Source organism: Balaenoptera ricei, chromosome 3 (assembly GCF_028023285.1).
Source record: "Balaenoptera ricei isolate mBalRic1 chromosome 3, mBalRic1.hap2, whole genome shotgun sequence".
In the NCBI taxonomy this organism is placed as follows: domain Eukaryota; kingdom Metazoa; phylum Chordata; class Mammalia; order Artiodactyla; family Balaenopteridae; genus Balaenoptera; species Balaenoptera ricei.
The window spans coordinates 162,828,925-162,856,524 of NC_082641.1; the positions used below are offsets into that span (position 1 = coordinate 162,828,925).

Genomic DNA, 27,600 nt, shown 5'->3' on the forward strand with positions numbered 1-27,600 from the left:
TGAGCGGCTATCGGCCGGTTAGGGTTTGTGGGGAAGATGGAGTATTCCGCTTTGGGCACCGCGGAGGCCGCGGACAGCGGCGCGGCCCGGCCGTACAACAACTCGGAGGAGCGGGAGGGCCGGGAACCCGACGGGCTGCGCTTCGACCGCGAGAGGGCGCGCCGCCTCTGGGAAGCAGTGTCCGGGGCCCAACCAGTGGGGAGGGAGGAAGGTGAGTCCGGGTGCTTCAGAGGCAGGAAGACACTCGCCCCCCTGCTCCTTTCGCGGAGAGTGGCGAAAGCGCGGGGCGGGGACGCGGACCAGCCCCCGGGTCTACGGTCACACCCTCTGGCGCCCGGCCCGCCCCCTTGCGTGATGCGCCCCGGGACTCCCTGACTCGTGCACCTCACCAAGACTCGGGCGCCTTGTGCCAGCTCCCCTGAAAATCCAGGCCGTGCGCCACAGGAAGCGCGCGCAAATGGTCAAGGGCCTTCTCACGCTCTGGCCGCGTGGTTCTTTACCCCGCCTTCCTCACCCGCGAGAGCTTACCTCTTCCTCAACTTGAGGACTGGAATCCTCCGGGCGTGCCGTCCACGCCGTTTCGGAGACCCTCAGAACCTTCCCCGCCAGCCTCATAACCCCTTCACCATCCCAGTCTCCAGGTTGCCCCACCCCTAGTGTCTCTTGCCTCTCTTCTCTCATGCCCCACACTTCCGAGGGCTCTAGAAGGCGTTCTCCATACCTCAGTGTTCCTCCTGAACTTGGAGACTGAGCCCTGGCTTACCCCTGTTTCTTGGTGTCACCTGTCTCCACCACTTGAATCCCTTTTCTAATATGGGGGCCAGGAGCCCGAGAGCCTGGCCGGGGTATACTATGGCTCCAGCTTGTTGTATCCCACGCTTGACCCAAGGTTGTGGAGAACAGGATAGACAAGTGCGTCTAGGGGGGGCACTTGTGGGCTGAAGCTTCCCAGCTTGTTCTGCACTTGACCTAGCTCTGGGTAAGATGGAGATAGAAAGAGGAGGATGGAAAGAGCTGCTCTGACCCCGTTTTGTGACCCCCTTCACAGTCCTTAGCAGAGCTAGCTGCTTAACTCTAACCCAGAAGTACACAAACTGGGCTTTTGTGCTAATGCTGTCAGGTAATCTGCAGGGAAATCAGATTTCTGTAAAGGTTTGTTTGCTTGCTAAGCAGACTAATCTTGGAAAGTTAATATGTTGCTTGTCAACTGATTGTCCTGGGATAAAATGGAATTTTTGACCACATCCAAGGAAGATATGTTTAAAGTTGGGGTGGTATACAGACCTGTACCCTGATGTATACTTCTCCGATTTAAAAACTAGTCTAGTCTGACTCCTAAATTAATAAGAGGCTCCTATCCCCCTCACCCTCATACTTTGAAACTTGTTTGGCACAAAGTTGCCTCTCCTCCACCCTCCACCGCCCGCAATTTTCCTTTCATTAATTTGACCAACATTCACTAACGCCTGCTCTGTTCCCGGGATTGGCTGGGCATCAGAGCTACAGAGTTGAGAATAATACTGTCCTTGCCCTGGAGGGGCTTGTAGTCTAATCCAGGAAGCAGACACCCAGACAGTTGCAGTGTAATGTAGTGGGTGCAGTGAAGTGGGAAGTCTAAGAGTTGAGGGTACACAAAGAGGAAGCGACCTTTGTCCTCAGGGGATAGGGAAGGCATGCCCTGGACATTGAAGCAGAGAACACAGCAGCTGTGCTCTGGGAAGTGAACTGTTTACGTGTGTATGAATGCACACAGTCATTTAGAACCCAGTTCATTTCCCTGCTCTCCTCACTTTGTCCAATAATTTATTTGAGGTCTAGGTAGATAACTATAACACCAAGTCCTACTCACCTTGGTTTTTTATTTTCTCTTAGTTATAATTTTTGTTTTCTCATTGAGTTATAATTTACATACCATAAAATTCACCCATTGTAACTGTAAAATTCAATTAATTGTAGTAAAAGTATAGAGTTGTATAGCCCTAGTCCAGTTTAGAATATTTCCATCACTCCAATTTGTGCTCCTTTACATTAAATCCCCTCTCTTACCTCCTGCCTTTGGCAACCACTAATCTGTTTTCTGTCTCTATAAATTTGCCTTTTCTGGACCTTTCATGTAAATGGAATCCTATAATATATAGTCTTTTTCATTTGGCTTCTCTCACTCAGCATGTTTTTGAGGTTCAGCCAAATTGTAGTGTGTATTAATACATCATTCCTTTTTATTGCTAAATAGAATTCCATTGTATAAATCTTGCTTTTTTTTATTCTCTAATAATCTCTGCCTTTTGAGTGGGCTGTTTAAACTATTGACATTTAATTTAGTTGTTGATATGGCTAGACTTACTGTCCCTACTTCATGACCCTATGAAAATCAGCCCTCTATGTCACATTCTAGATCTCTCAGCCTCTGCCCGATACCTCTTCTGATTGTCTACAATATGGATACAAAATAAATCCTGCCAATCAGATGCCTTCTCATAAGATTTGGAAGGCAGAAATGCAGTGAAGATCATATTTCTACAGCTATTGTTACTGTCAAGAAAGGTCGTGGAACTGTAAGATCTTCTTACATCAGTGTTCCAGCATCCATTCTCCAGCTTCATATGTTAAGAGGCATGTTCAATGACAATGGAAGCGTCTTACTTCCAGCAAGGCTGCAGTGGAGGCCTCAGAGATTGTAGCTCACCTGTTGGAACAGTTATGCATTGTTCCTAGAGACATTTCTGGAAGGCTCAACCTAGTACCTTCAGCCTTTCCAATGATTTTCTAAGCACCTAATTTCCTGTATCAAACCTGTCCCCTCTGGTAATTGGTAATTGGATTAGAATTGTATGTGGATATCTGGGAAACAGGGATTCACATTCAGGCCACCATCTCAGAATTCTGATAATTCATACAAGTTCTTTTTCCCTCTGTGGACCTTAGCTTCCTCCAACCTCATGAACCTCTCACAGATTTTGTGAGTCAGGAATTCAGGAAAGGGTTGGCTGGACAGTTCTGACTCAAGGTCTCTTACGCAGTTGCAGTCAGATAGTGGCTAGAGCTGAAACAGCAGTGGGATGGAACTTCTGGAGGCTGGCCGGGCATCTCTTTTTTCACATAGTTTCAGGGTCTCTCCATGTGATTTCATGCATGGAATAGTTTAGGCTTCCTCACAGCTTGGAATAAAATCGCTTACATGGTAGCTGAAGACTTTAAGAGCAAATATTCCCAATTTGGTTCTTTTTTATAATTTCTGTCTTCCATGTGTCTATATGTTGCTTAGTAGTCAGCCAGTGATTCAGTAAACACCTGGAGCCAGTAAAGGCCTCGGTTGGATCTGTAGGTAGGTAGGAAAGTACATTCAAAGTTCAAGCCATTTTAAAGTCAGCCCTGGCTTTTACTTTCTGTCAGGGCCTTTTGCATCTCTTCTGTGCATGTGTACAACCTCAGAGTTGGCCAGGAGTATGTGGCTAACTTGGGCCGTCTTAGGTCCCCACTGCCACACAGTCTCAGCCACAAACATGACACAGCAAAGGCTATAGTAGAGCCTTTGGCCTTTCCTCCTCACCTACCTCTGAGACCATCACTTCCACCAACATTATCACTAGATAGGGGCGTTGCCCACCACTCCAAATCAAGTGGTTTCCTCTTCCACAGGGAAGCTATTGGTTCTCACATCCTACCTCTTCCTGGTAGAACCTCTGCACTGACTGAGTGTGGGAGAGGATGAGAGCAGTCCCAGATTCCCGCTCTTCTCACCCGTAGTTCAGCAGATGTACAAGCATAAGTGCTTCCCAGATTGTTAAGTGCCTTTGGTCAATTTCCAGGGTACTGAAGGGATTGTTTTTGTCAGTTTTGTCCAGTGTTTTAGTTGCCTTGGGTGAAGAGGATCTCCTCACTCTGCTATAGCCGAAGTCCCACCTCCTACTCATTTTATATTCAACTTCACTTCCTCTGCCTGACTTCTGAATTTGGAGGGTCCAAGACTCAATCCTAGGAGTCTCAATTTGTATCTCCAGCTCTGACCTTTCCCTCAAGTTCTAGGCCTGAATCTCTAGCTGACTACTTGATATCTCTACCCATGTATGTGATAGACCACTCATGTTTAATATAGCCAAAGGAAAAGTCTTTAATTTCTCCTCCAAGGCTGTCTTCCTCCAGTTCTCATCTGTTAGTTGCTCAAATTCAAAACCTAGGAGTTATCCTTGAATGCTGTCCTACTTCACCCCCTACATCCAATCAAAGAAATTGGATGTCAGATCTACTTCCAGAACATAATTCCAAATCCATCAACTTTTCTCATCTCCACTGACAACCTGCCTAGTCCAAATTTCTATCATCTATTGCCTAGAAGACTGCAACAGCCTCTTCCCTGTTCTTCCTGTTTCCATTCCTATTCCCATACAATCTGCTGACACAACGAACAGACTAATCTTTTCAAAACATAAGCCATATCTTGTCACCTCTCATTGCACTAAGAATAAAATCTGTAGTTCATACCATGGTTTATGAGGCCTTATACTCATTCCACATGATCTGGTAGGCCTCAGGCTCTCTCCAACTTTATTTCCTACCACTATTCTCTCATTCACCATACTCTATCCACACTGTCCTTCTCTTCAGTCCTTGCATATGCCAGTCTCATCCCTGCCTCAGAGACTTGACACTGTCTCAGGTTGGAAAAGTTTCCCCCAGACGTTCTTGTGGCTAACACCTCCCTAGCATGGTCTTCACTGACTATACTGCCCCATCGTTCTCTACCACTTACTTTGTTTGCTTGTTTTCATAATATTTCTCACTCTCTGTCACCATCTTGCTTATTCATTTACTTTGTACTCTCTCTTATTTGTTGACATGGCCCCAGCACTAAACCCATTGCTGGCACGTAGAAGGCATTCTGAATACATAATTGTGAACTGTGTGAGTGTATTCTCTGAGGCCAAAGAGATGTATTTCATTTATTCAGCAGGTATTCACCGAGCCCCTCCTGTGGGTTAGGGATTTTATTTTTAATTTATTTTATTGAAGTATAGTTGATTTACAATGTGTTAATTTCTGCTGTATAGCAAAGTGATTCAGTTTCACATATATACATACATATACACATATATTCTTTTTCATATCCTTTTCCATTATGGTTTATCACAGGATATTCAATATACTTCCCTGTGCTATACAGTAGGACCTTGTTGTTTCATCCATTCTATATATGATAGTTTGCATCTACTAATCCCAAACTCCCAATCCATCCCTCTCCCACCTCCCCCTTGGCAACCATGAGTCTGTTCTCTATGTCTGTGAGTCTGTTTCTGTTTTGTAGATAAGTTCATTTGTGTCATATGTTAGATTCCACATATAAGTGATATATGGTATTTGTCTTTCTCTTTTTTTTTTTTAAATATTTATTTTATTTATTTATTTGGTTGCACCGGGTTTTAGTTGCAGCAGGTGGGCTCCTTAGTTGTGGCATGCGAACTCTTAGTTGGGGCATGCATGTGGGATCTAGTTCCCTGACCAGGGATCAAACCTGGGCCCCCTGCATTGGGAGTACGGAGTCCCAACCACTGCGCCACCAGGGAAGTCCCTGTCTTTCTCTTTCTGACTTCACTTAGTATGATAATCTCTAGGTCCATCCTTGTTGCTGCAAATTACATTATTTCATTCTTTTTTTATGGCTGAGTAGTATTCCATTGTATATATGTACCACATCTTCTTTATCCATTCATCTATCAATGAACATTTAGGTTGTTTCCATGTCGTGGCTATTGTGAATAGTGCTGCTATGAACATAGGGGTGCATGTATCTTTTTGAATTATAATTTTGGCTGGATATATGCCCAGGAGTGGGATTGCTGGATCATATGGCAACTCTATTTTTAGTTTTTTGAGGAACCTCCATACTGTTTTCCACAGTGGCTGCACCAATTTACATTCCCACCAACAGCGTAAGAGGATTCCCTTTTCTCCATACCATCTCCAGCATTTGTTATTTGTAGAGTTTTTAATGATGGCCATTCTGGGTCAGGCATTTTATTAGATACTGGGTATACAAAATCATAAGTGACATGGTCCTTGCCCTGTTTAGTCTTTGGGAGTCAGATTCTGAATATCCTTGAAAGGGAACCCCGTCTCCTTTAATAAAACAAAATCCATCATCTCCAGGCGAGGAGAGAATGGCTCTATCCTGACTCCTGGGTAGCATTTTCCCTTTATGGGCTTTGCATTCTGAGGAGCCTCTCACCCTCCCTTTAAAAAGCTCTGGCCCAGATGTGTTCACAGACCCACTTCTGTTGGTTTCTCTGAGCACGGCTGAGGCAGCCACAGTCTTTCACAAAAATCTACCAAACACTGTAGGAGAAAAATAGGGAAATAAACAAAAGACCCTCAGGGCCAGAAATGTAGCCAGACAACAGCCCTTCTTCCCAAAAGGGCTGGCATAAATAAGCTTTATATCTTGTGGAGTAGGGAGAGGCACCTTAAAAGTTCCCCACCAAAAACCTCCCTCCAGGGAATCTTGCCCACTTTTTGGTCCAGAATAGAAGATAAAACACATGAATTTGCCATCCCCTCACGGTTTTCTAGATTCTACCCCTGCCTCAGATTATCGATGTCATGATAGAACTCATGCCTTGAGTGAGATTTTACTCCCTCCTCAAAAAGTAAAGCTTTGTTTTCCAGGCCCAACAATTAAGCACAGGTTAATACTGTAGTTTCCTATGGTGTGGAACTTGTGTGACACGTTAGGTAATTTGTTTTTTTGGCTGCATTGGGTCTTCGTTGCTGTGAGCAGGCTTTCTCTAGTTGCGGCGAGTGGTGGCTACTCTTCATTGCAGTGCACGGGCTTCTCATTGCGGTGACTTCTCTTGTTGCGCAACACAGGCTCTAAGCGTGCGGGCTTCAGTAGTTGTGGCTCGTGGGCTCAGTAGTTGGGGTGCATGGGCTTAGTTGCTCCGCGGCATGTGGGAGCTTCCCGGACCAGGGCTCGAACCCCTGTCCCCTGCATTGGCAGGCGGATTCTTAACCACTGCACCACCAGGGAAGTCCGTTAGGTAATTTTAGATGTTTCAAAATCAGATCAAGAACAGTGAGAAGGGACTTCCCTGGTGGCGCAGTGGTTAAGAATCCGCCTGCCGGGGCTTCCCTGGTGGCGCAGTGGTTGAGAGTCTGCCTGCCAATGCAGGGGACGCGGGTTCAAGCCCTGGTCTGGGAGGATCCCACATGCCGCGGAGCAACTCGGCCCGTGAGCCACAATTGCTGAGCCTGCGCGTCTGGAGCCTGTGCTCGGCAACGAGAGGCCGCGATAGTGAGAGGCCCGCGCACCGCAATGAAGAGTGGCCCCCGCACCGCGATGAAGAGTGGTCCCCGCTTGCCACAACTAGAGAAAGCCCTCGCACAGAAACGAAGACCCAACAAAGCCATACATACATAAATAAAAAGAATGTAAGCAGAGAAGAATAGCATTAAAAATAAATAAATAAATTAATTAAAAAAAAAAAAAAAAAGAATCCACCTGCCAATGCAGGGGACAGGGGTTCGAGCCCTGGTCCGGGAAGATCCCACATGCCACGGAGCAACTAAGCCCATGCACCCCAACTACTGAGCCTGCGCTCTAGAGCCCATGAGCCACAACTTCTGAGCCTGCACGCCACAACTACTGAAACCTGTGCACCTAGAGCCCATGCCCCACAAGAGAAGCCACCGCAATGAAAAGCCTGTACACTGCAACGAAGAGTAGCCCCTGCCTCTGCAACTAGAGAAAGCCCACACACAACGAAGACCCAACACAGCCAAAAATTAATTAATTAATTAATTTTTTAAAAAACGAACAGTGAGAAAATTATTCTCTTTTCAAGTCTTTCAATTCTTCCGATTCTGTCTGGGAAGTCATCTCAGTTGGGTGCTACGATATCTTAACACCTCTCCTCACAGTTGCCACTCTCTCTCTCTCTTTTTTTTTTCTAGTTTCAATGGATATTTTTTATTATTTATTTAATAGATCACCAACTTCTTCTTGCTCCCTACCAACAATTGGAATTTCATTTTGTTTCCATGCTGAGTGGTGAAACAATGACAAAGCTAATCAGCATAAGCTACTTCATAAAGAGAACTAAGCTAACACAGCTCATTTTCTTTTTTTTTTTTTTTTTTTTCATTTTCTTTTAACAGGCATAATATAAATATATGCACTCTAGAATGCACAATGGTTTAGTCTCTAAGAAATTCAAATAGGATCTTAAAGAATGTAGGCAAATCCAGGGTGCAGTAGATGTGAGCTGAGATGCCGTACAACTGTTTAAGGGTTCCTGGCGCTACATCTCTTGGCCACTAGCCGAATCTTGACGGGGGAAGATATTAGCTAATGCCAAGTGGAGATGCAGAAAGTGCTAAATTGACTTAGAGGCTATGCACAGGAACCAAAAGGCAGGAAAGTACTAAACATTTCTGAGAGCATCCACCCCAAGAAACACTTTACCTTCCAGGAGCTCTAAACTGGCACCACCCCCAGTGCTCACATGTCTGACTTTATCCTCCGTGTTCCATTTGGCACAGCAAGTAGCAGTGTCTCCACCACCTATGATGGTGATGCAGCCCCTGGAAGTGGCTTTTACCACCTCATCCATGAGGGCTTGGGTTCCTCGGGCAAAAGCTTCCCATTCAAATACGCCCACAGGTCCATTCCACACGACCTGCTTAGCCCGAGCATCAGCCTCAGCACACTCCTTGCTGCTCTCAGGACCACAGTCCAAGCACATCCAGCCAGCTGGTATGCCAGAGGCCACAGTGGCTTGGCCAGTCTTGGCATTCTCATCAAACTTATCAGCAGTGACAAAATCAACAGGCAAGGTAATCTTCACGCCATTCTTCTCAGCTTTGGACATCAGGTCTTTGAAAATCTTGGATCCCAGACAGAGAAGTGCCAGTCTCCATGTTGTTGAGCACCTTAAGGAAGGTAAAGGCCATTCCACCACCAATAATCATCTCACTGTCTTTGTCCAGCATATTATTGATCAGCTGGATCTTGTCCATAACTTTAGCTCCGCCCATGATGGCCAGGAAGGGTCGCTCTGGGCTCTCCAAGGCCTTGCCAAGTAGTTCAGCTCCTTCTTCATCAGAAAACCTCTAGCCTTCTTTGGCAGATTTACTCCCACCATGGAGCTGTGGGCTCGGTGAGCAGTGCCAAAAGCATCATTGACATACACATCCCCTAGCTTGGAAAGCGAAGCTCGGAAGGCTTCTGTTTTGGCTGGCTCAGCTTTAACCTTGTTCCCAGAAGGATCTTTTCCCTTCCCATCTTCCTCCACGTGAAAGCAAAGGTTCTCCAGCAGGATGACAGACCCAGCAGCCAAGTCAGCACAAGCTTTCTAGTCCTTCAAGAACAAAACATCCTTGCCCAGCAGAGATTTGAGTTCTACAGCAACTGGCTGCAAGGAGTACTTGTCAGGCCTGGGGACACCATCAGGCCGGCCCAGATGGCTCATAAGAACAACTGACTTGGCTCCAATGTCCAAGCAGAATTTGGTGCTTGGAACGGCAGCCTTGATCCTCTGGTTGTTTGTTATCTTGTTGTTCTTCCTAGGAACATTGAAGTCCACTCTCATGATGACCCGCTTCCCCTTCACATCCAGCTTGTCCAGAGTCAGCTTGTTAGAAAGTGACATCTTGGCAATTCAGTGGCAGCAAGAGGCCGGGGGAAGAGACTGGGGCAGTGACAGCAGCAGAGACTGCATTTGCCATTCTCTTAATGTTCTTTTTAGAGAGAACTGCAAGCCTCTCACACCAGTATCTGGCTAGAATTGTTTCATTTTTATTGTATTTATTTTTATTGGTATTTACTTGTTTATAATTTAAAGATTCCTTTTTAAAAGAATTTACTTAGTAAAGAAAGTTGGCATAGGGACTTCCCTGGCAGTCCAGTGGCTAAGACTCCACGCTTCCACTGCAGGGGGCATGGGTTCCATCCCTGGTCGGGGAACTAAGATCCCACATGCCATGTGGCACAGCCAAAAATAAATAAATAAATAATAATAATCATTTAAAAAGAAGAAAGAAAGAAAGTTGGCGTACATAAAAGTATAAAGTAAGTTACAGGTGAGGTGGCACGAGAATATAGCATGAGTCATGAAAGCAGTAGGGGAGGGGTGGCTGAGGTTTGCCGATTTAATAGTATGGCATTCCATTACTCAGTGCCTGCGTTTGAGGCAGGGTTCAAAGACAGTACTGTTGAGGCAGGTTTTTAACTCAAAGATTTTTTATTTTCCTCTCTGTAGTGGAACACATGATCCAGAAGAACCAGTGTCTCTTCACCAACACCCAGTGTAAGGTTTGCTGCGCCTTGCTAATTTCTGAGTCCCAGAAGCTGGCACACTACCAGGTATGCCCTTGTACCTTTAGTACTGCTTTATTTTTCCAGACCCAGTGTCAAACCCCCACTTCTCCCTGGCTTGTGCAGTGAATTCCTTTTTAGCCACCCAGGTGTTGCCTCCATGCATGTTGGCTGTGACTTGAAGATTGACTTAATTTTTCTGAGTCTCATTTCTTCCATCCAAATCAGGATCATTACACTTATATGTTCCCATGCAGCTTGGTACAGTAGAAAGTACATGCTTTGGCTTTAAATAGACCTGTGTTTGAATCACATCTCTGTTACTCATCTTGGGCAAGAAACGTCACTATGTTCAGCCTCAGTTTCCTCATCTATAAGATTGAGATGATGATAATTTTCTCATAAATTATTGTGAAGATTAGATTTGACAGCATTTAAGTACTTTTACAGAGTAGGAACTCAATAAACTAGGTTTCTTCCCCCACCCTCTCCTCCTCAAAAGTGTCTGTGAGGATGAATCAGATGAAAATCTAGTAAGTGTTTTTGAGTGCCTTAGACATGAAATGGCATTTAGCTATCTTTGATCTTTTTCCTGGGTTCTTGCAGAGCAAAAAACATGCCAACAAAGTGAAGAGATACCTAGCAATCCATGGAATGGAGACATTAAAGGGGGACACGAAGAAGCTAGACTCAGATCAGGTAATACAGCTACCATGTTGAGACTGCTCACTTCCTGATGAAGCCAGCAGGCAGGTTGGTGTGGTGGAAGGAGCATGGGCTTTGAGTCAGACTGACTTGGCTTCAAATCCTGGCCCTGTCGTGTGACTTGGGCAAGTCTTATTAATTCTCTGAGCCTTGATTTCTTCCTCTATAATAATAAGGATGCTAATGTCAACTACCTTTCAGGATTTTTCCAAACTAAAATGAAGGAAGGTTTATTAAAGCACCCAACACAGAGCCTGGCACATAGTAGGGGCTCAGTAAATGGAGCCATTGTCAGTGGTTTGTTAGAGTAGGACAGCTGTCCATTCCCTACTCAAGAAGAGAAAGTGGAAGAAAGCCAGGTTGCTTGCTTTCTTGAGATCTGGGGGAAAGAGCTGAGTTCAATACTTGAATATTTGGAATAAACAAGTGGAATAAACACTTTTCCAGCACGTTTGCTTTTTGCCTTAGAAATACTGTGAGAATTATGCTGAAACAACCCCAGTCCCTCAGGTGTACCATTATTTTTGTTCCATAGCAGGCTGTGCAAATGTCATGAGATGAAGTCAGCAGACTAGGGCCCAATACTAGCTCTGCAGCTTAACTGGTCGGGTGACTTTGGACAAGTCACTTAACCTCTCTGTAGTTCACCCATAAAATGGAGATAATAGTTCCTACCTCTTAAGGGTATTGTGAGGTAAAATTCCAATTCCTAGTGGATGCTCAGTAAGAGCTTACACTACAACCTGTGCCTCCCTGTCATAGGGACCACAGGTTTGGAAGGGCCTTGCTCATCCCTTCTCCAAATTCACTGGCTCATCCCCTGGTTGCCCTTCTTGTGATTTAGGATCCAGAAAGACAAGATCAACTCTGTGACCCTGGGCAAGTCACTTCACCTCTTTATATCTCTGATCCTTCTACTCTTGGAGTGGCCCAGTAGTTCTAATGAGATCAAGGGCCCCTCCCCGTCCAACAAAGAATTATCCAGCCCAAAATGTCAATAGTACCAAGGTTGAAAAATGCTATATTAGAATGAATACTGTATTCAGAGAGAGGCTGGGAACTCTTAATATAGACTTGAAGTACATTGTTTTCTAGCCTAATCATAATCATGAAATAAAACCCAATGATCTGCTTGTTCATCAAACCCTGAACATCTGCTGTGTGCCAGACTCCAGCAGAGTGCTAAGGATAGGAAACAAAGATGAATCCAACAGTCTTTGCCCAAATGTTGCACTTTAGTTCACAGAAAAGTCTCCTAAGCTGTGACACTGTCAGTTTGGGGTGACAAGCAAGTGGTATGATAGAGGTCTATTTAATGCACTCCAGGAGTACAGAGGAAGAACAAGATTAGTTCTTCCTGGAATAATCACACAAAGTGGCTTGATAATTGTTTACTGAGTAATTTTCTTGAGTAAAAGTCTCTCAGAAGAGGTAATATTTAATCTGGGCCTTGAAGGCTAAGCAGACATATGCCAGGCAGTAAAGAAAGGAAGATCATTCTAGGCAGCAGGAATGGCCCAAGTAAAACAAGGAAGTAGCAGAGAACAAAATGGGGAATGGTGAGTAGAGCATGGGATGAAGTAGCTGGAAAAGAATCCAGAAAGGTAGGTTGGGGTTAGTGTGTGAAGGGGGCCTTGAATGCCCATTCTCCTATGGGCAGTGGGGAACCAGTGAAGATTTTCTGGCCGGGCAGTGGCGTGATCAGACCTGTGTTCTTTCTCCTAACCAGAAGAGCAGCAGAAGCAAAGACAAGAACCAGTGCTGCCCCATCTGTAACATGACCTTTTCCTCCCCTGTCGTGGCCCAGTCGCACTACCTGGGGAAGACCCACGCAAAGAACTTAAAGCTGAAGCAGCAATCCACTAAGGTGGAAGGTACTGGTTTTCCTGAGTGGTGCTATGTATCGGGACCCCTCCCGTCCTCAAGGCACCAATGCCAGGTGCTCCCAGAAATGCTCACTGGGGCCACAGACTTGAAGAGGTTGAACTGCTTTTGAGAGCCCTTAAAAATATCAAAGTAGACCCAGCTTCATTGAAATGTATCCTCGGAGTTGTACTCACCTAACCTCCCTTTCTTTGGTTACATCAGTTTTTCTCTATAGAAGCTTCTTAGCCCTGAGCTTTTGTCCTTACAAATAATTATAAGTCAGGAGTGCCAAAGTCCTCCAGGCTATGCACACCAGGAGAGCATTCTATCTCCTGCCTCTCTCACTTAGATTTTTCCCTCCTAGCATCCACCTGCCCTATTGCCATGCATTCCAAGTTAAAAGCTAAATCCTTGTCTTTTTCGTGTGCTCAGGTTATGCCCTGCTCACTTTAATCCTCAAAGCTGCCTGTTCTCCCCAAGACAGGGACTTGCCTTTCGAAGCTGAATACTTCAGTGCTGCCACTACTGCCCAGCAAACTGTATTTGCAACTGCCATGAATTCATTCCCAGTGCAGTGACTTCTAAAATAGCCCCCTTTATCTTGTCACCACTGGGGCTCAGCCTTCACTTTCATCTCATTAACTCCTGACTTTCTGGGATTTTAAACCTCTGCTAACTGCAGTTAGTCAAAACTGTAAGTTCTTTGATCTTTATTTTTTTCTTGGTAATTTTTGCTTCTGTCTTTATTTTGGACCAAGAAGTAGACTATACTATCTATAACACTTGTCCTTTTTTGAATTGCTGTATTATAAAAACAAGACAGTGATGTTTTGGAAGACTTTGAAGATAGGGGAAAAAAATCACTCATAATTATACTCTCTTATCACACCCAAATCTAGTATTCCTGCTATGAAACGAGAGATTAAGTCATGGATGCCCAAGTTTAAATCCTGGCACTGCTATTTACCATCTGTACGACTGAACTTCTTCACGCCTGAGTTTTCTCACCTATAAAATGTTGATAATACTACTTCATAGGTTTTGAGGATGAAATAAGGTATACAAGGAACCTAGGATGTAATAAACGCTCAGTAAATGACAGTTCTCTTTTTTTTTGGCCAAGTGGCCTGCAGGATCTTAGTTCCCCGACCAGGGATTGAACCCGGCCCGGTAGTGAAAATGCCAAGTCCTAATCACTGGACCGCCAGGGAATTTCCGACAGTTCTTATTGTTAGTATTATCACCATCATCAAGATAGCCAGTGAATGGAATCCCCACATAAAATGCAGTAGTTGATCAGGCATCCACCATCTGGAGCATGTCACTGGCCTTGCTTATGGTTTGTTCATCATTAAGTTATACTAGTACTAATTGCTTTTGTTTAAAGTCAGTGTTGGTACCATTTATGGTACCAAAAAGATTAAACATTAGACAAAGGGAAATTAGCTTAAGAACAGAACTTTATATGGTCACTTATCTTTAGGTTTATATGAGCTTAACTTTCTATAAATGGGAAAATTCCCTGGAATATGCCCGGTCCAAAGATTCCATATTCAAGGGTTTATGTTTTATATTTACTTTTGGCCCTTGCCACATAACAGGTATGTTTTTATATAGTTATAATCATAGTGCATGTACCATTTGTATCCTGCTTTAACTTTTAATTTTGTAGTTTAAGCACATTTCCATGTTATTACATGAGTTTATAACTATATTTCTGAAATTAAACATTTTTCTAATGTAAAAGTAATACAAGCATGTTGTAGAAAATATGGAAAATATAGATAAATGGAAAGAAAAATACTCATAATTTTACCATTCAAAGGTAACCACTGTTAACATTTTGGAGTACTGTTTCTCCTATAATCTTTTGTTATGTGTATGTGTGTATATCTGTGCGTATATGTGTTTTATGTATGTCTAGATTATGTGTATAAACATAAAATAGTTTAACCTTATTGTTTTTATAAAAACAACGCATACTCATTATTGTTATTTCTAGTTCAAACAATGCAGAAGGTACAAAGAGGAAAGTAAAATACCACCCAAATCCTGCCATCAAGAGAGAAACACTGTTAATATGTTGGTAACATTTCAAAATACCAGTATACACATATAGATTGCACGTTACGTCTTTTAATAATGACATGATCGTATCGTGTATAATTTTCTTTTATGCTCTTTTCACTTAATATAACATTTGTATTTCCCCATGTTATTAAAAACTTTTTCATAAACATTTTTAATGACAATATCCCATCACAGCACATTTATTTAACCAGTCCTCTAATGGTGAACATTTACGTTTTCCCCCTCTCCTTTATTAATGTTTGTAAATAACACTACAGCAAACATTCCTGTAGAATTCTCTTTCCATATTTCAAGTTGTTTCCTGAGAGAAGACTCCTGTAGCTCTCATTTTTACTGGATGTCCATTAAGTGGTTCCTCCAACTTTACTTAACCATTCACCTCTGATGCTTCTCTTCAGTATCTTTTAAAGAAAGACCCTTATGTTTCAGTGATCATGATTATTTCTTTTCTGATATCAAGAATCTACATTCATTGTAGAAAAGTTGGAAAAGACTGAAAAGCACACTTTTACTCAATGCTTTTGGTCTTTTTTCCACACAGCACCAGTATGGTTTTTGTTGTTTTACAGAACCGAGGACATAAGAACCAGTTTGCTGTATAGCCTGCTTTTTTTTTTTTTTTTTTAAACTCAACACCACATACTGAATATTTTCTCATATTATTGAATATTCTACAACATGTACCTTACTTTTCCAGTGACTTGCTGAAACAATGACTAAGGAAAATCAATAGCCAGGGAAATTGAGATTTCCTATACTGGAAAACCATTGTGGGAAAAGCCAGCAAGTTTCTTCTGGCTTGTTGAAAATCCTCAAAACTTCTCCCATTGAAGTGGTACAGAGATGAAAGAACATCTGTCTGTGAGTGCTGCTGAGCTCCACCTCTCCTCCACCTTTGGTGGGGGTTCTAGACCACATTTTTAAAGCAGTGGTTACTAGATTGACACCATTCCAGCCACGTGGACTCATTAGTGAGTCATGACATCCACTTTATAAAGCAGCAGTGCAGCCTGCAGTCAGCATCAGGACATTTGTTGGCCCACGGGAGGCTTACATATATGCCCATACCAGGCTCTGATTAACTGAATTCATGGACCACAGCCAGGGATGTTTTCTGAAGGTGAACACATGGACTGTAGCCTTCAGGTCTCCCTGCCACACTCTGGCAGCCTGGCATAGAGGAGAGGACATGGTCTTTAGGGTCACACAGACCTGTATTCACTCATTAGCTGGGTGATCTTGGGTAAGTCATTTCACCCATCTGAGCCTCGGTTTTTCTCTGTATTGTGGCAAAATGACACCTACCTCATGGTATAGTTCTGAGGACCAAAAGAGAAAATATATATACAAATCTCATAACTTAATGTCAATGTCATCCTCTGCTCCCCCACTCAGCCTAGAAGGCAGTGTAGCCTAAAAGGCCCCCCTAGTATAGTGCCTTTTCTAAATGACCCTCCAGGCCCTCAGGCCCTCAGTTTCTACATCTGTGCATTGACTTCCAGATCTATAACTGGGCTACTTTGAGGATGGGAATAAAACACCCAAACTTCTTGTCCCATTTGCTGTGAAGTTCTGGGGAATTCTGAGGGATGAGAAGATTGCAAGCATGTACATCTCTAATCTGTTGTAATTTGGCAACTTGATAGCAGAAGTGCAGAGCCCTCGGAATATAAGAAAATCAGGATTCATGTGCCTGAAGTAGTTAAAGCTGCCGAACAAAGTAGGTGGTCTTTGGGCTCCCCATATCTTCTTAATTAGAGAAGATTTTCACTGTGTGATTCACACAGGCAGTGCCACACTTGCAGGTGTGATTAGCTAGTGACCCAGCCTTTCTTTGCATTCAGCATACGCGAAAGCCTGGCACCTTCTGGGTTTTTTCATTGTTTCTGTTTGAACTCTCTCACCGCAGCTCTGTCGAAACGCCTTACAAACCCTTTCCTTGTGGCCTCCACCTTAGCCTTGCACCAGAATAGAGAGATGATAGACCCAGACAAGTTCTGCAGCCTCTGCCACGCGACTTTCAATGACCCTGTCATGGCTCAGCAACATTATATGGGCAAGAAACACAGGAAACAGGAGACAAAGCTCAAACTTATGGCACACTACGGGCGGCTGGCCGACCCTGCTGTCACTGACTCATCAGGTAAGGGGCCCAGCTCACACCCAGAGCTGGATCGGGGCTTGACTGCTGGGGTTCCCTGGACCACCAAGGCTATGCTTTTCCTCCGTAGGTCTTCTGAAGCAGGCATTGCAAACTCAAATGCCTGCAGAGGCTGGACAGGAAATTTCAATATGTGAAAGAGCGAGGAGGGGATATGATCAGCTGAGGGTATGTGCCTCTCCTAGACAGCTCCAGCCAGTTGTTACCATATCTTTCAGTTTTTCAAAAGAATCTAGAAGCCAGATTTGAATAAGAATTCTCCTGATTTTTAAATGTGCAACTAAATTTTTAAAAGTTTAAACCCTATGTGAGTCAAACCTGCCTGCAAGCCAGATTTGGGGCAAGGGCCACCAATTTGCAACCTCTGATTTAAACTCCCTGTCATCCACATTTCCTGTGTGAAGGCCTCAGCAGCCTCTGCCAGATTTTATAATGTCCTCAGAATCCCTCATCTCCCAGCAGCTAAGGCCCACCTGTGTCCCTGGGATAGCGTGGTGAAGGAGACCACTCTGACTCAGAACATTAGCTACTGCCCTGACCTCCAGATACCAGTCAGCATCACAGGAGTGAGCAGTCACAAAAAGTTAGGAGCCCTTCCCATCACAGTAGCTACTCACAGCCTATAGTAAGGGTGGGGAGGGGGAGGTTATTATTTTCTCTTTCAGTCAGCAAATATTTATTGAAAACCTGCTGCATTCTCTCATTGGGGTATAGTAGTGACCAAATCTGATACAGTCTCTGCCTTGTGGAGCCTACTTAAGCATTGGTGTGGGTCCCCAGGGCTTCTTCCCCAGGCCATGAAGATGCAGCACCAGACAGACAGCACCATGGCATCCAGGTGCAAGGAAGCTCTTGCTCAGAGCCATCTGTGCTCTTCCCACAATCCTGGAGAGGTGAACACCCAGATGCCATAGATGTTCCAGACCACATATGGGCAAGGGGAACGATCATGCCTCTCTAACAACCCCCCAGACCCCAAAGCACCATACAGCACAGGCCGTCCTTGGGCAATACTGACTGATGAGAAGGGTGCAAAGTGGTGGCTATGCAGCAAGGGGGAGATTCCTTTAGCAGGGTGCCAAGGATTGCCTTTCCAATGCCTTTGAAAGACCCTCTTTTAGAAACCTCTTCAAAATCAGAAAGGAATGACTAATATTTATTTACTCGTCCTACATATAGGCAGTGCCTTTCCCTTTAACAGGATCAATCCCATATGCTGAGGCATCTGGAAACTTCAGAACCAAGCTCTTCAGAGCCCTGCTTCATGATATAGCATCCAGCTAGCACAACCCAGTGTTCTCTTGCAGCTAACCCTCTTTTGCTCCAGTTCCTGCCCCAGCTTTACTCGGTCCTGCCCTGGTCGTTCCCTCATTATCTCTTTTCCACTGGCAGGACTGAGGCACTGCAGTGTTTCAGGCTGCTTATCTTAACTTGTGTCCATTCTTTTCTTTTATCTCAAGCCAAAGCCTCCTTCTTGTATTTACCCTCCTCCATTTATCTAAGCTAAATTACCGTATTTAATCCTAGAACTGTATCCTGGATCCTTTTTTCTGGCTTAAATCATTTGACTTCATCACAGATCAACTAAATTCTTTCGTGAAAATCTAGGTGGGGGGAAGGGGTATCACATCCCACTTTGATATTAATATATACATTATAATTTGATCCCCACAGCATTCCTATAAAATACTTGTGATTTTCCCACTTTACAATAAAGAAGATGAGACTCAGAGTGACTTGCTCAGGTCGTACAGCTGATATGACCTGATGTTAATAAGTGACAGCATCAGTAGGGGTCTGTAGCTCTGTCTGGTTCCAAAACTTACACTTCTTCTCCCTGCCTTCAGCTCTGAGTGTACTTGGCTGTAGGCTCTCCCGAGTCCAGGATGTCAGCAGAGACACTGAGCTCTCTCTGACCCGCTTCTTACTCACAGAGGTGGAATGTTGACCTAGGGTGTGCAAGCAGTGACTTCTGCTGACAGGGGTTCTGCCCTAGCAAAGGATTTAGGTTGTTAGCAGCTTGGCTTTTCCCTGCTGGCTTCAGTCGACCCTTGTTCATTTGTTCTTTCAGACAGTCAGTCATCCTGCACTTACCAATGGCTGCTGTAGTCCAGGCCTTAGGCTAGATGCTCTCACATTTAATTACCTGACTTAATCCACACAACAACTCTGTTGTGCACATTTGATTATCCCCATTTCACAAATGAGGACATTAGGATCAGAAAGATGAAATTGATTTGTTCTGGGTCCCACACTAGGCTGTGGCAGCCAGCATTGAAACCGAAGTCAGGTTCTGTGTTAGGTCCAGAGAATAGTTTCCATGGGGCTTCTGGCAAGTGTCTCATGACAAGTATGGGTCAAATGTGAGATGACCTAGAGTATCCAGATCTCTCCCACCAGGGGTGGATGCAGCATCTACCAAGCAGATTAAACAAGTCTTGGAGTTTGCTTTATACTCCAGGCTCACATTTCTCTCATTTACTCAAGAATGTCAAAAGTAAAACCTGCATATCATTCAGGTCGCCAAATCCTTCCAGCCACCAGAGCTCTCAGCATCCCCTCTGGGTTACATAAACAAGGCAGGTATTGTCCATATTCTTGTGGAGCTTAGAGTCTAGAAGAGAAAACAGGCATTGAGCAATGAACTACAAGTGTGGCAAGCTTTAGAAAAGGAAACAAACAGGATGCTATGAAGATAACTTAAGATAGGGGACCAGGGACAAGAGAGATAGTGTGGGGCAACATGATGCTGGGGAGATGAGCAAGTATCTAGTCATGGCATTGTGGGTCATGTTAGAGATTTGGACCTTTATCCTAAGAGCATTGGGAAGCTATTCACAGCTTCAGCATTATTAGATCATTCTAGATACAAAGTGGAGAATGGCTTGCAATTAGGGAGGAAGGGTAGTGGAGAGAGACCAGCAGTGAGACTATTGCAATAATTCATACTGGAGAATATGGGAGGCTGGACTAAGCAGTGGTAGAGGTAGACAGGAGTAGATGGATTCAAGAGGTAGGTAGGAAGTAGAATTGGCCATCCAATGTGAGAGATGAAGGAAAGGGAACAGTCAAGGATGGTGCCCAGGTTTAGTCTGAAGCCATTAGGTGGATAACCAGGTTTTGGCAGCTTGAGTTTAAGATGCCCACGAGATATCAAAGTAGAGATGTTCAAGAGGCAGTTGGATATATAGGTCTAGGCCTAAAAGAGAGGTCTGGGTTAGAGATATTGCCATGTTGGTAGGTCAGAAACTGTTAAATATTGGTAGTTTCATATGTTTTAAGCTAATAAGTGGTCATTGAAGTCAGAGAAATAAAAGAGATCCCTTAGAGAGTTTAGAGAGAAAGGAGCAAAGGATCTAAGATTGAGCCCCCTGAAAATTCTGGCACATGCTACAAACATGGATGAACCTTGAGGACATTACGCACAGTGAAATAAGCCAGTCACAAAAAGACAAATCCTGTATGATTTCATTTGTATGAGATATCAAGAGTAATCAGACTCATAGAAACAGAAAGAATGTGGTTGCCAGGGATTAGGGGGAGGGAGAAATGGGGAGTATAATGGGTGTAGGTTTTTAGTTTTGCAAAATGACAAAGTTCTGGAGATTGGTTACACGACAATGTGAAGATACTTAACATGATGAAAACACAAATTTCTCTAACCCAGAACTGTCCTTTACAATTACTGAATTGTACACTTAAAATGGATTAGATGGTAAATTTTCTGTTATTTGTATTTTACCACAATTTAAAATAATAAAAAGAAATTTAAAGAGAGAAAGAAAGAAAACCAAGATTGAGCCCTCTGGAACTGCCAGTATTAAATGGTGGAGGTCAAACATGAGACAGCAAAAGAAACTGAGAAGGAGCCACCAGAGAAGAAAAATCAAGAGTGCGGCATGCTGAAAGCCAAGGACGGGGAGACTTTGAAGAAGGAAGGAGTCACCAGTTCTGTCAGGTGCTGTTGAGAGGTCAAATATGAAGAGGCCACATAAGCATTCATTTTGTCCATTAAATTTAGATACAGGGAAGCCTCCACTGGCCTCGGAAAGAGGGCGTGTGTGTGTGTGTTTGTGTGTGTAGGGGGATAGGTTGCAAAGTAATTGAGAGACAAGGAGATGGAGAAGCAGTTGTAGACAGGGCTTTCCAAAGTCTTGGCAGTAAAAGGGAGGAGATACAGGTGCTTTTCCAAATAAACCAGATGTTTAAAAATCAACTCTAGTGACTTATACTTCATAAAATCACAGGGGTAAACCAGAATATCAAACATGTAAAATGAAAATGGATGAGTGTGGGTACTGGACAAAGCTGGTTTTTTAGAAGCAGCAATGAATTATTCACTTGCCCCAAATGATGATTTGAATCTAGCTTACAGATCAGTAAACTGTGTGCTGAGATGTACCTCGCATAGGAGAGTCCGGAGACCTGTGGTGCAGAGGGGAAAATGGGGGCTTCACAGACCAGAGGGCAAATCCCAGCTCTGACCCCAGGTCAACCACTTGACCTCCCTGAGCCTGTTTCCTGCTCTGAAAAATGGAGCTAATCACCTATCTTGCAGCACTGTTGTAAGAATCCAAGGGCATAAGTATCCAGAATTTTGGCATGGTGCTTGGTGCTTAATAGATGATAAGAGTGGGCTGTTGTAATCTGGGCATCAGTGACCCTTAACCATTGGTGGTTGTCACCCCCACACCAACTTCAGGTTCAACTCCGGACCTTGTGGGGAGGGTGATCCTGCTAGTCCGTTATGCATCTTTTCCCTGTTAGTATTGAACCATTAATTCTGGCCTTCAGTGTCTAAAAAAGACCTGAATTCTGATTGCAGTAATTTTCCCCTTAAATGCTTTAAAGGGATGTGTCTTCCAGGAAATACCTGAAGATACAAGAGAAACAGATGTAGCTGGGAATGTCTGCTAGCTTATTGGATTAGAGGAGATCGTTGGTGTTCTCAGTAGCTGCAGCTGCCATGGAAGGCTGGTTAAAAGATACTCTCCACCTCTTTGCCAGCATCACTCATGGAACTCATAAGAGTGATGATAAGCCAAAAGTTCACATTTATTGCATACTTACTATGTGCCAGTTGCTTTTATTTGAATCATTACAATAACCTTATGAGGTTGATACTAGTATTAACCTCATTGTATAGGTAAGGAACCTAAGTCTCAGAGAAGCCCCACTTTTACAAATGAGGAAACCAAATCCCAGAGAGATTAAGTAACTGGCCTGTGGTCCTACAAGTAAGAAATGATAGAGCTGGGATCTGAACCTACGTGATCTCACTCCAGAGCTGTGAGACTTCAGGATGGCAGATGATTCAGAAGGTGTCAGAGGGGGGCTTCCCTGGTGGCGCAGTGGTTAAGAATCTGCCTGCTAATGCAGGGGACATGGGTTCAAGCCCTGGCCGGGGAGGATCCTACATGCCGCAGAGCAACTAAACCCATGCGCCACAGCTACTGAGCCTGCGCTCTAGACCCTGCTCGCCGCAACTAGAGAAAGCCCACATGCAGCAACAAAGACCCAATGCAGCCAAAAATAAATACTTTTTTTTTTTTTAAAAAAAAGGTGTCAGAGGACTCTTGAAGTCACGTGTACAGTCGCCTGTCTTGCGCAGCTAGACCTGGCATGCTGAATAAGTACAGCCTTGGCAGTCAGCCAAGCCTGCTTGCCATTTACTAACTCTGTGTTCTTGGACATGTAACCATGCCTTATTTTCCTCATCTATAAGAGAATAATGATAATGGTTTTCACAGAATAATTATGAGCACCAATCAAAATTATATGAAGTGCATGGCCTATATCAGGCACTTGGTAAACAATAGCTGCTTTTTATTGTAAGTATGATGGTTGTGGTATAATTGGTTTATTGTTGAGTAAAGCTGAGGATCAGAAAGGGGAAGGGATTTAGCCAAGGTCACGTGAATGCAGAGCCAGGAGTCCAGCCCCATATCTTGGTTCCTGGCCCATGCTCTCTCTGCTAGACCATGTGAAGAAAGGCCACTTTGTCATTGGAGCAGCCCTGGTAGTGAGACAGGGTGTCTGTGAGCCCCATGGTAGAGAGACAGATTGATTTTGCTAACAGGCCTCATTAATTACTGTTACTGCAAGCCCAAAGAGAGTGGCACCTTCCCAGAGATCTCTTAGCTAAAGGCATCCTTAATGAGGCTACTTAGCACAGTCAAGGTGGAAAAGACAGTTACATCAAATGTCACCTCTTTGTTCTAGCAATCTTTTATTTACTCAACAGACAGCTACTCTGGACCAGGCTCAGTGCTGGGACTGAGGGCACAGAGGGGAACGAGGAGGTTCCCAGCCCCAGGCGTACATGTGCCCCCTGAGCATTGAGGCCACTGGGATTCTTATCAGGGCCAATCACCTAACCTCACCCAACCCATCCATCCTCAGAAGGGCATTTGCACATGCTGTCAAAAGCAGCAGTCCCCAGGTCCCTTCTTATTGGATAACTAAGCATCTTGACTTTTATGTGTGTTTCAGCCGGGAAGGGCTACGCCTGCAAGACATGTAAGATAGTGCTGAACTCCATAGAACAGTACCAAGCTCATGTCAGCGGCTTCAAACACAAGAACCAGTGAGTAATCATACTTTGAAATTCAAGGGCCTGCAGCAGGAGCTCAGGGCTTTGGAAGCAGAACAAAGCCATGGTACTCCTTGGCTAAAAGGGAATCCTGGCAGTCTTTTCTGCCAGTCAACAGAAGCTCAATCAGTTAACAGAAAGTTCTTCTCCCATCAGCTTCTCCCCAGCCTTTAGACCTGTTGGGCTGAAGGTTTTAGTAGAGAAACATAAACAATTCCCTTGGTGGTCTCCTAGATTTTTTGGCTGTTAGCAGTCTGACTAGGGAAGCTTCCCCACCCCCACTCACCACTGGCCTGAAGACCTTAGTCTTCACTGCCATCAATTATGTGACAAGAGCTCCCTCTACCGGTTATTACCAAATATGACCAGGTTCTTTCATCAAATATTGAACACCCTCTGAGCGGTAGCCAAGACAGACCCAGTCCCTACTCTTGTAACCTAACATTCTGATGGGAGGAGACAAACAATAAGCATGTAAACAACCAATAATTACAAATTGTGATAAGTTCTTTGAAGGGAAGAGATTAGCAGAGTCATCTGTTCATGATAATCTTGAAAATGACTAACATTCTTTGTTTGAGCTCCTGGTCTGTTGCAGGCCACATGCCAAGCAAATTCTCTCAGGTAATCCTCACAACAATCCTGGGAAGAAGGGGTTATTACTCTGATTTTACAGATAGAGGCAACCACCGTTCAGAGTGGTATTATGAGGCAGAGCCATAATTCACACTGAGGCTTGTCTCACTCACAGCATGCTCCTCCAGGGCATCATGCTGACAAGGGGGTTGTGGCGCCATATGATGTAAACAGGCGAGGTCCTGCCGGGGAGGGCCCACATGGTTCTGTCCCTGCCTCTCAGAAGGGAACTGTGTAGTGTGGACAGTGTGCCACAGCATAACCTTCTGAGATAGGAATTATCCCCGTTTTACAGATGAGGAAACAGTTTCAGGCAGGCAAGTCTGCCGAAATGATTGCTTTGACTTTGGTGATTGGTTCTGCATTGCTTACAGAGCCGAATGAATAAAATTGGTAGAAGCACAGAGTGTTGGGGTCAAAATATCCTTGGTCCTCTCTGCTCTGCCTGAAGTCTCCTCTCCCACACTGTGGCTTTATTGATAGATATGTCTTTAACTGGGAAGACTCTTGAGGGTCCTCTTAGATATGGACTTGAGACAAGCCCTAGCAACCTGGCCTGTGTCTCACTCCTGTTTCAGCATACCTCCCTTGCAGCTTGGCTGGTGGCAATTTTGTCAGACAACGTGGAACCAGTCTGAGCCCTACCCTGGGGCTACCCAGACTTGAAAATGCTAGTGTTGTTTACTGTTTTCTTCCTACACTTCCCAGCTGTGTGACCTTAGGTGAGTCAGTAAACCTCTTTGAGTCTCCAATTCCTTTTCTGTAAGATTATAGTACAATTTGTTGAACACCTAATTCAAGCTCATTAATTTGCACCAGCAGCTCCAAATTAGGACCCCACACACACACTTTACAACCCAAGGAAACCGAATGTCAGGTAGATTAAGTAACTTTGCCCAAAATCTCATAGTTACTTGGAGTCAGACCCAGGATTCAAACCTCTGACTTCAAAGCCCATTCATTTTGCTCTGCCATTTCCAAGTGGAGCTCATTATCCTCACCTTATGGGATGATATAAGGGTTAGAGATAATATATGTGAAGTTCTAGTCCCGATAAGGGGAGCTGTTAGAGATAAGCTTTCCTGTTTTGAGCACTGGGGCTACAGTAGGAACCAAGCCCAATGCTGTTGCCTGATCCTTTGGATCCCCCTCTGGTGGTAGAAGCAGATCCTAAACAAGTCCATAAACATATAAGACAATATCAGGTGGTGCTAGTGGGATAGGGATAGAAGAGCCACTTCACATTTCATTCCATGTGATGGGGAGAATGGTCATTCTGTACCGTCTAGGTCATGTAGGGCCCTGTAGGCAGAATAAATGATTTGGTATAGAGGAAACACATGGGCTGCAGTCCTGAATCTACCACACTTAAAAAAAGCTTACTAAAAAAAAAAAAAAAAAGCTTACTGTGGGCAGGTCACTTATACTTTCTGAACTTTAGTTTCCTCATATGTAAAATGGGGGTGCTGGTCCCCCCCTTGCAGAATTAGCATGAGAATGAAATAGGATACTGGAAGCAAGACACCCAGCCTTGTGCCTAGCATGCAGTGGCCCTCAGTAAAGGAGAGCTGCCCTGCTTATTACTCCATGCCCTGGCAGAGCTGTACTATCATTGGAATAAGCTACCTGGAATACCATCACAACCACTACAAACTAACCCTGTGCCTTTGTTCCTTCTCAAATTACAGGTCACCAAAAACAGTGGCATCACCTCTGGGCCAGATTCCCATGCAAAGGCAACCCATTCATAAAGACTCAGCCACCTTGGAAAACTAGAGGTGTTTCTGTCCAGCACCCCAGGTTGAACCAGCCATGAGCCAACTTTCTGTGACTATGGTCAGCCCTTGGCTCCTTCTTCCTCCCTTCTTACGCCTGGAGAATACACAGGCCTGAGGCAGGAGTGGACCACAGAGAGCCTCTGATTGGTCCAGGCAAATCCACCCCTGCTCCTCCCCTTTGGAATGGGCCCTGTAGGTCAGGATAAGGGAAGCAGAGATCTTGACAGGACTTGGGGTCTCCCAGAATGGTAGTTTGGAGGATGACCTTTCCCCTTCCCCAGCTCCTCTGGGCTATATGTCATGAGGCCCCAGGCCTTTCTTTCCTTTGCAGGTCAGTTTTGGACCAGTCCCTGCAGCTGAAGAACTGAGCTCTCCCTGGGCTCTAGGTATCTCCAGGGAAACCTGGAGCTTTCACGCCAGACCTTGGCCTAGGCAGGAAAGGGCAGATGGAAGTGGCTGCCGCATGGAAACTTGAAGTTAATATGACACTCCCTCTCCCCCAAAAGAGTGCAAGCTTTCCTGAGCCTGGGATCAGATGCTGGCCAGTTGTACAGATTTCTGCCAACTGTGAAGTCTCCTTCTAGAGCAATGACACAATCCTGGCAGAGTATTGCTATTCCTCTTACCACCCATTCTCCACAGTTCCTGAATGGTGCTAAGAATCTGCAGCAAGTAGGGACAAGCTAGAGCCGAAGGAGGCCTCAGTACCCAGTGGGATCATGGAAACCTCCAATAGAGGCCTTTCCCCTCCTCCATCAGAGGTGCTCTGACACAGGGTCATGTGGGAAGGTCCCCACATGCAAATTCCTTGATGGTTCTATACCCTTAAAAGGAAACTGCCTTGTGCCAGCCAGCTCAGAGGTTAATTGATGCCCTTCAGCCCTGTTAGCCCTCTCCTTCCCCTTGTGCAGCAGACCACCTGCCCAGGTTGCTGTGGTGCTAGTCCACCCCCATCATCCACCAGGAGATTCTGGGGACCAAGGAGCAGGATGGGCCCCTAAGGGAAGAAAAGAGCTGGTGTAAGTTTCTGCAGTGAGGAAACATACGTTTCCCTGGCCCCACACCTAGATTTCTCTAACACTGCTGTGTTTTATGGCCTGGGACTTCACTGGGAGTGGACTTTACCTTGTAGCTTTCAAACAGGAATTCCAGGGAGAGTTACCATCTGAGGTCCCTCTTCACTGGGTCAAAGAAGCCTGCAGCTGCTCTCGTGATCTCCTCCCCACACTTCCTGCCCCTTCGCCTGTAAATGCCTTTATGTATCGTGGGGGGGGGGGGGGTGTGCTTATGCTCTATCTCTTGGTCACTGAAGCATCTAAATAAACAATTTCTCCAATGAGCCAGACTGCAACTTAACAGACCTGGGATTTGGATCTAGTTTGTGTGTCTTTACCTTCACCCTCACCCTGCTCAGACTTCCAGCACCCTAAATACTGATTTTAAGACTTGGGACAGAGACAGGCAT

At 44.7% G+C, this 27,600-nt stretch overlaps 1 protein-coding gene and 1 pseudogene across 4 annotated transcripts; one reads left to right on the forward strand and one right to left on the reverse strand.

Annotated features, from left to right (window-relative positions):
* Positions 1–27,579, forward strand: ZNF346 (zinc finger protein 346). Of its 4 annotated transcripts, none has more exons than XR_009502500.1 (7): positions 1–211; positions 10,251–10,354; positions 10,913–11,005; positions 12,741–12,885; positions 16,878–17,111; positions 20,894–21,087; positions 23,622–23,705. XR_009502500.1 is itself a non-coding variant. In XM_059917783.1 (7 exons), exons 1-7 carry the CDS (start codon positions 37–39, stop codon positions 26,131–26,133), a joined length of 933 nt encoding a protein of 310 aa, XP_059773766.1. In that variant the 5' UTR covers positions 1–36; the 3' UTR covers positions 26,134–27,578. The 4 variants fall into 4 exon arrangements, 3 of the variants coding, with proteins under 3 accessions (XP_059773766.1, XP_059773767.1, XP_059773768.1); XM_059917783.1 differs by lacking the exon at positions 20,894–21,087 and adding an exon at positions 26,046–27,578 and having other exon boundaries at positions 23,622–23,715; XM_059917784.1 differs by lacking the exon at positions 20,894–21,087 and adding an exon at positions 26,046–27,577 and having other exon boundaries at positions 16,926–17,111; positions 23,622–23,715.
* On the reverse strand, positions 8,415–9,642 carry LOC132362795 (phosphoglycerate kinase 1-like; annotated as a pseudogene).
* Positions 27,580–27,600: the final 21 nt, after the last annotated feature.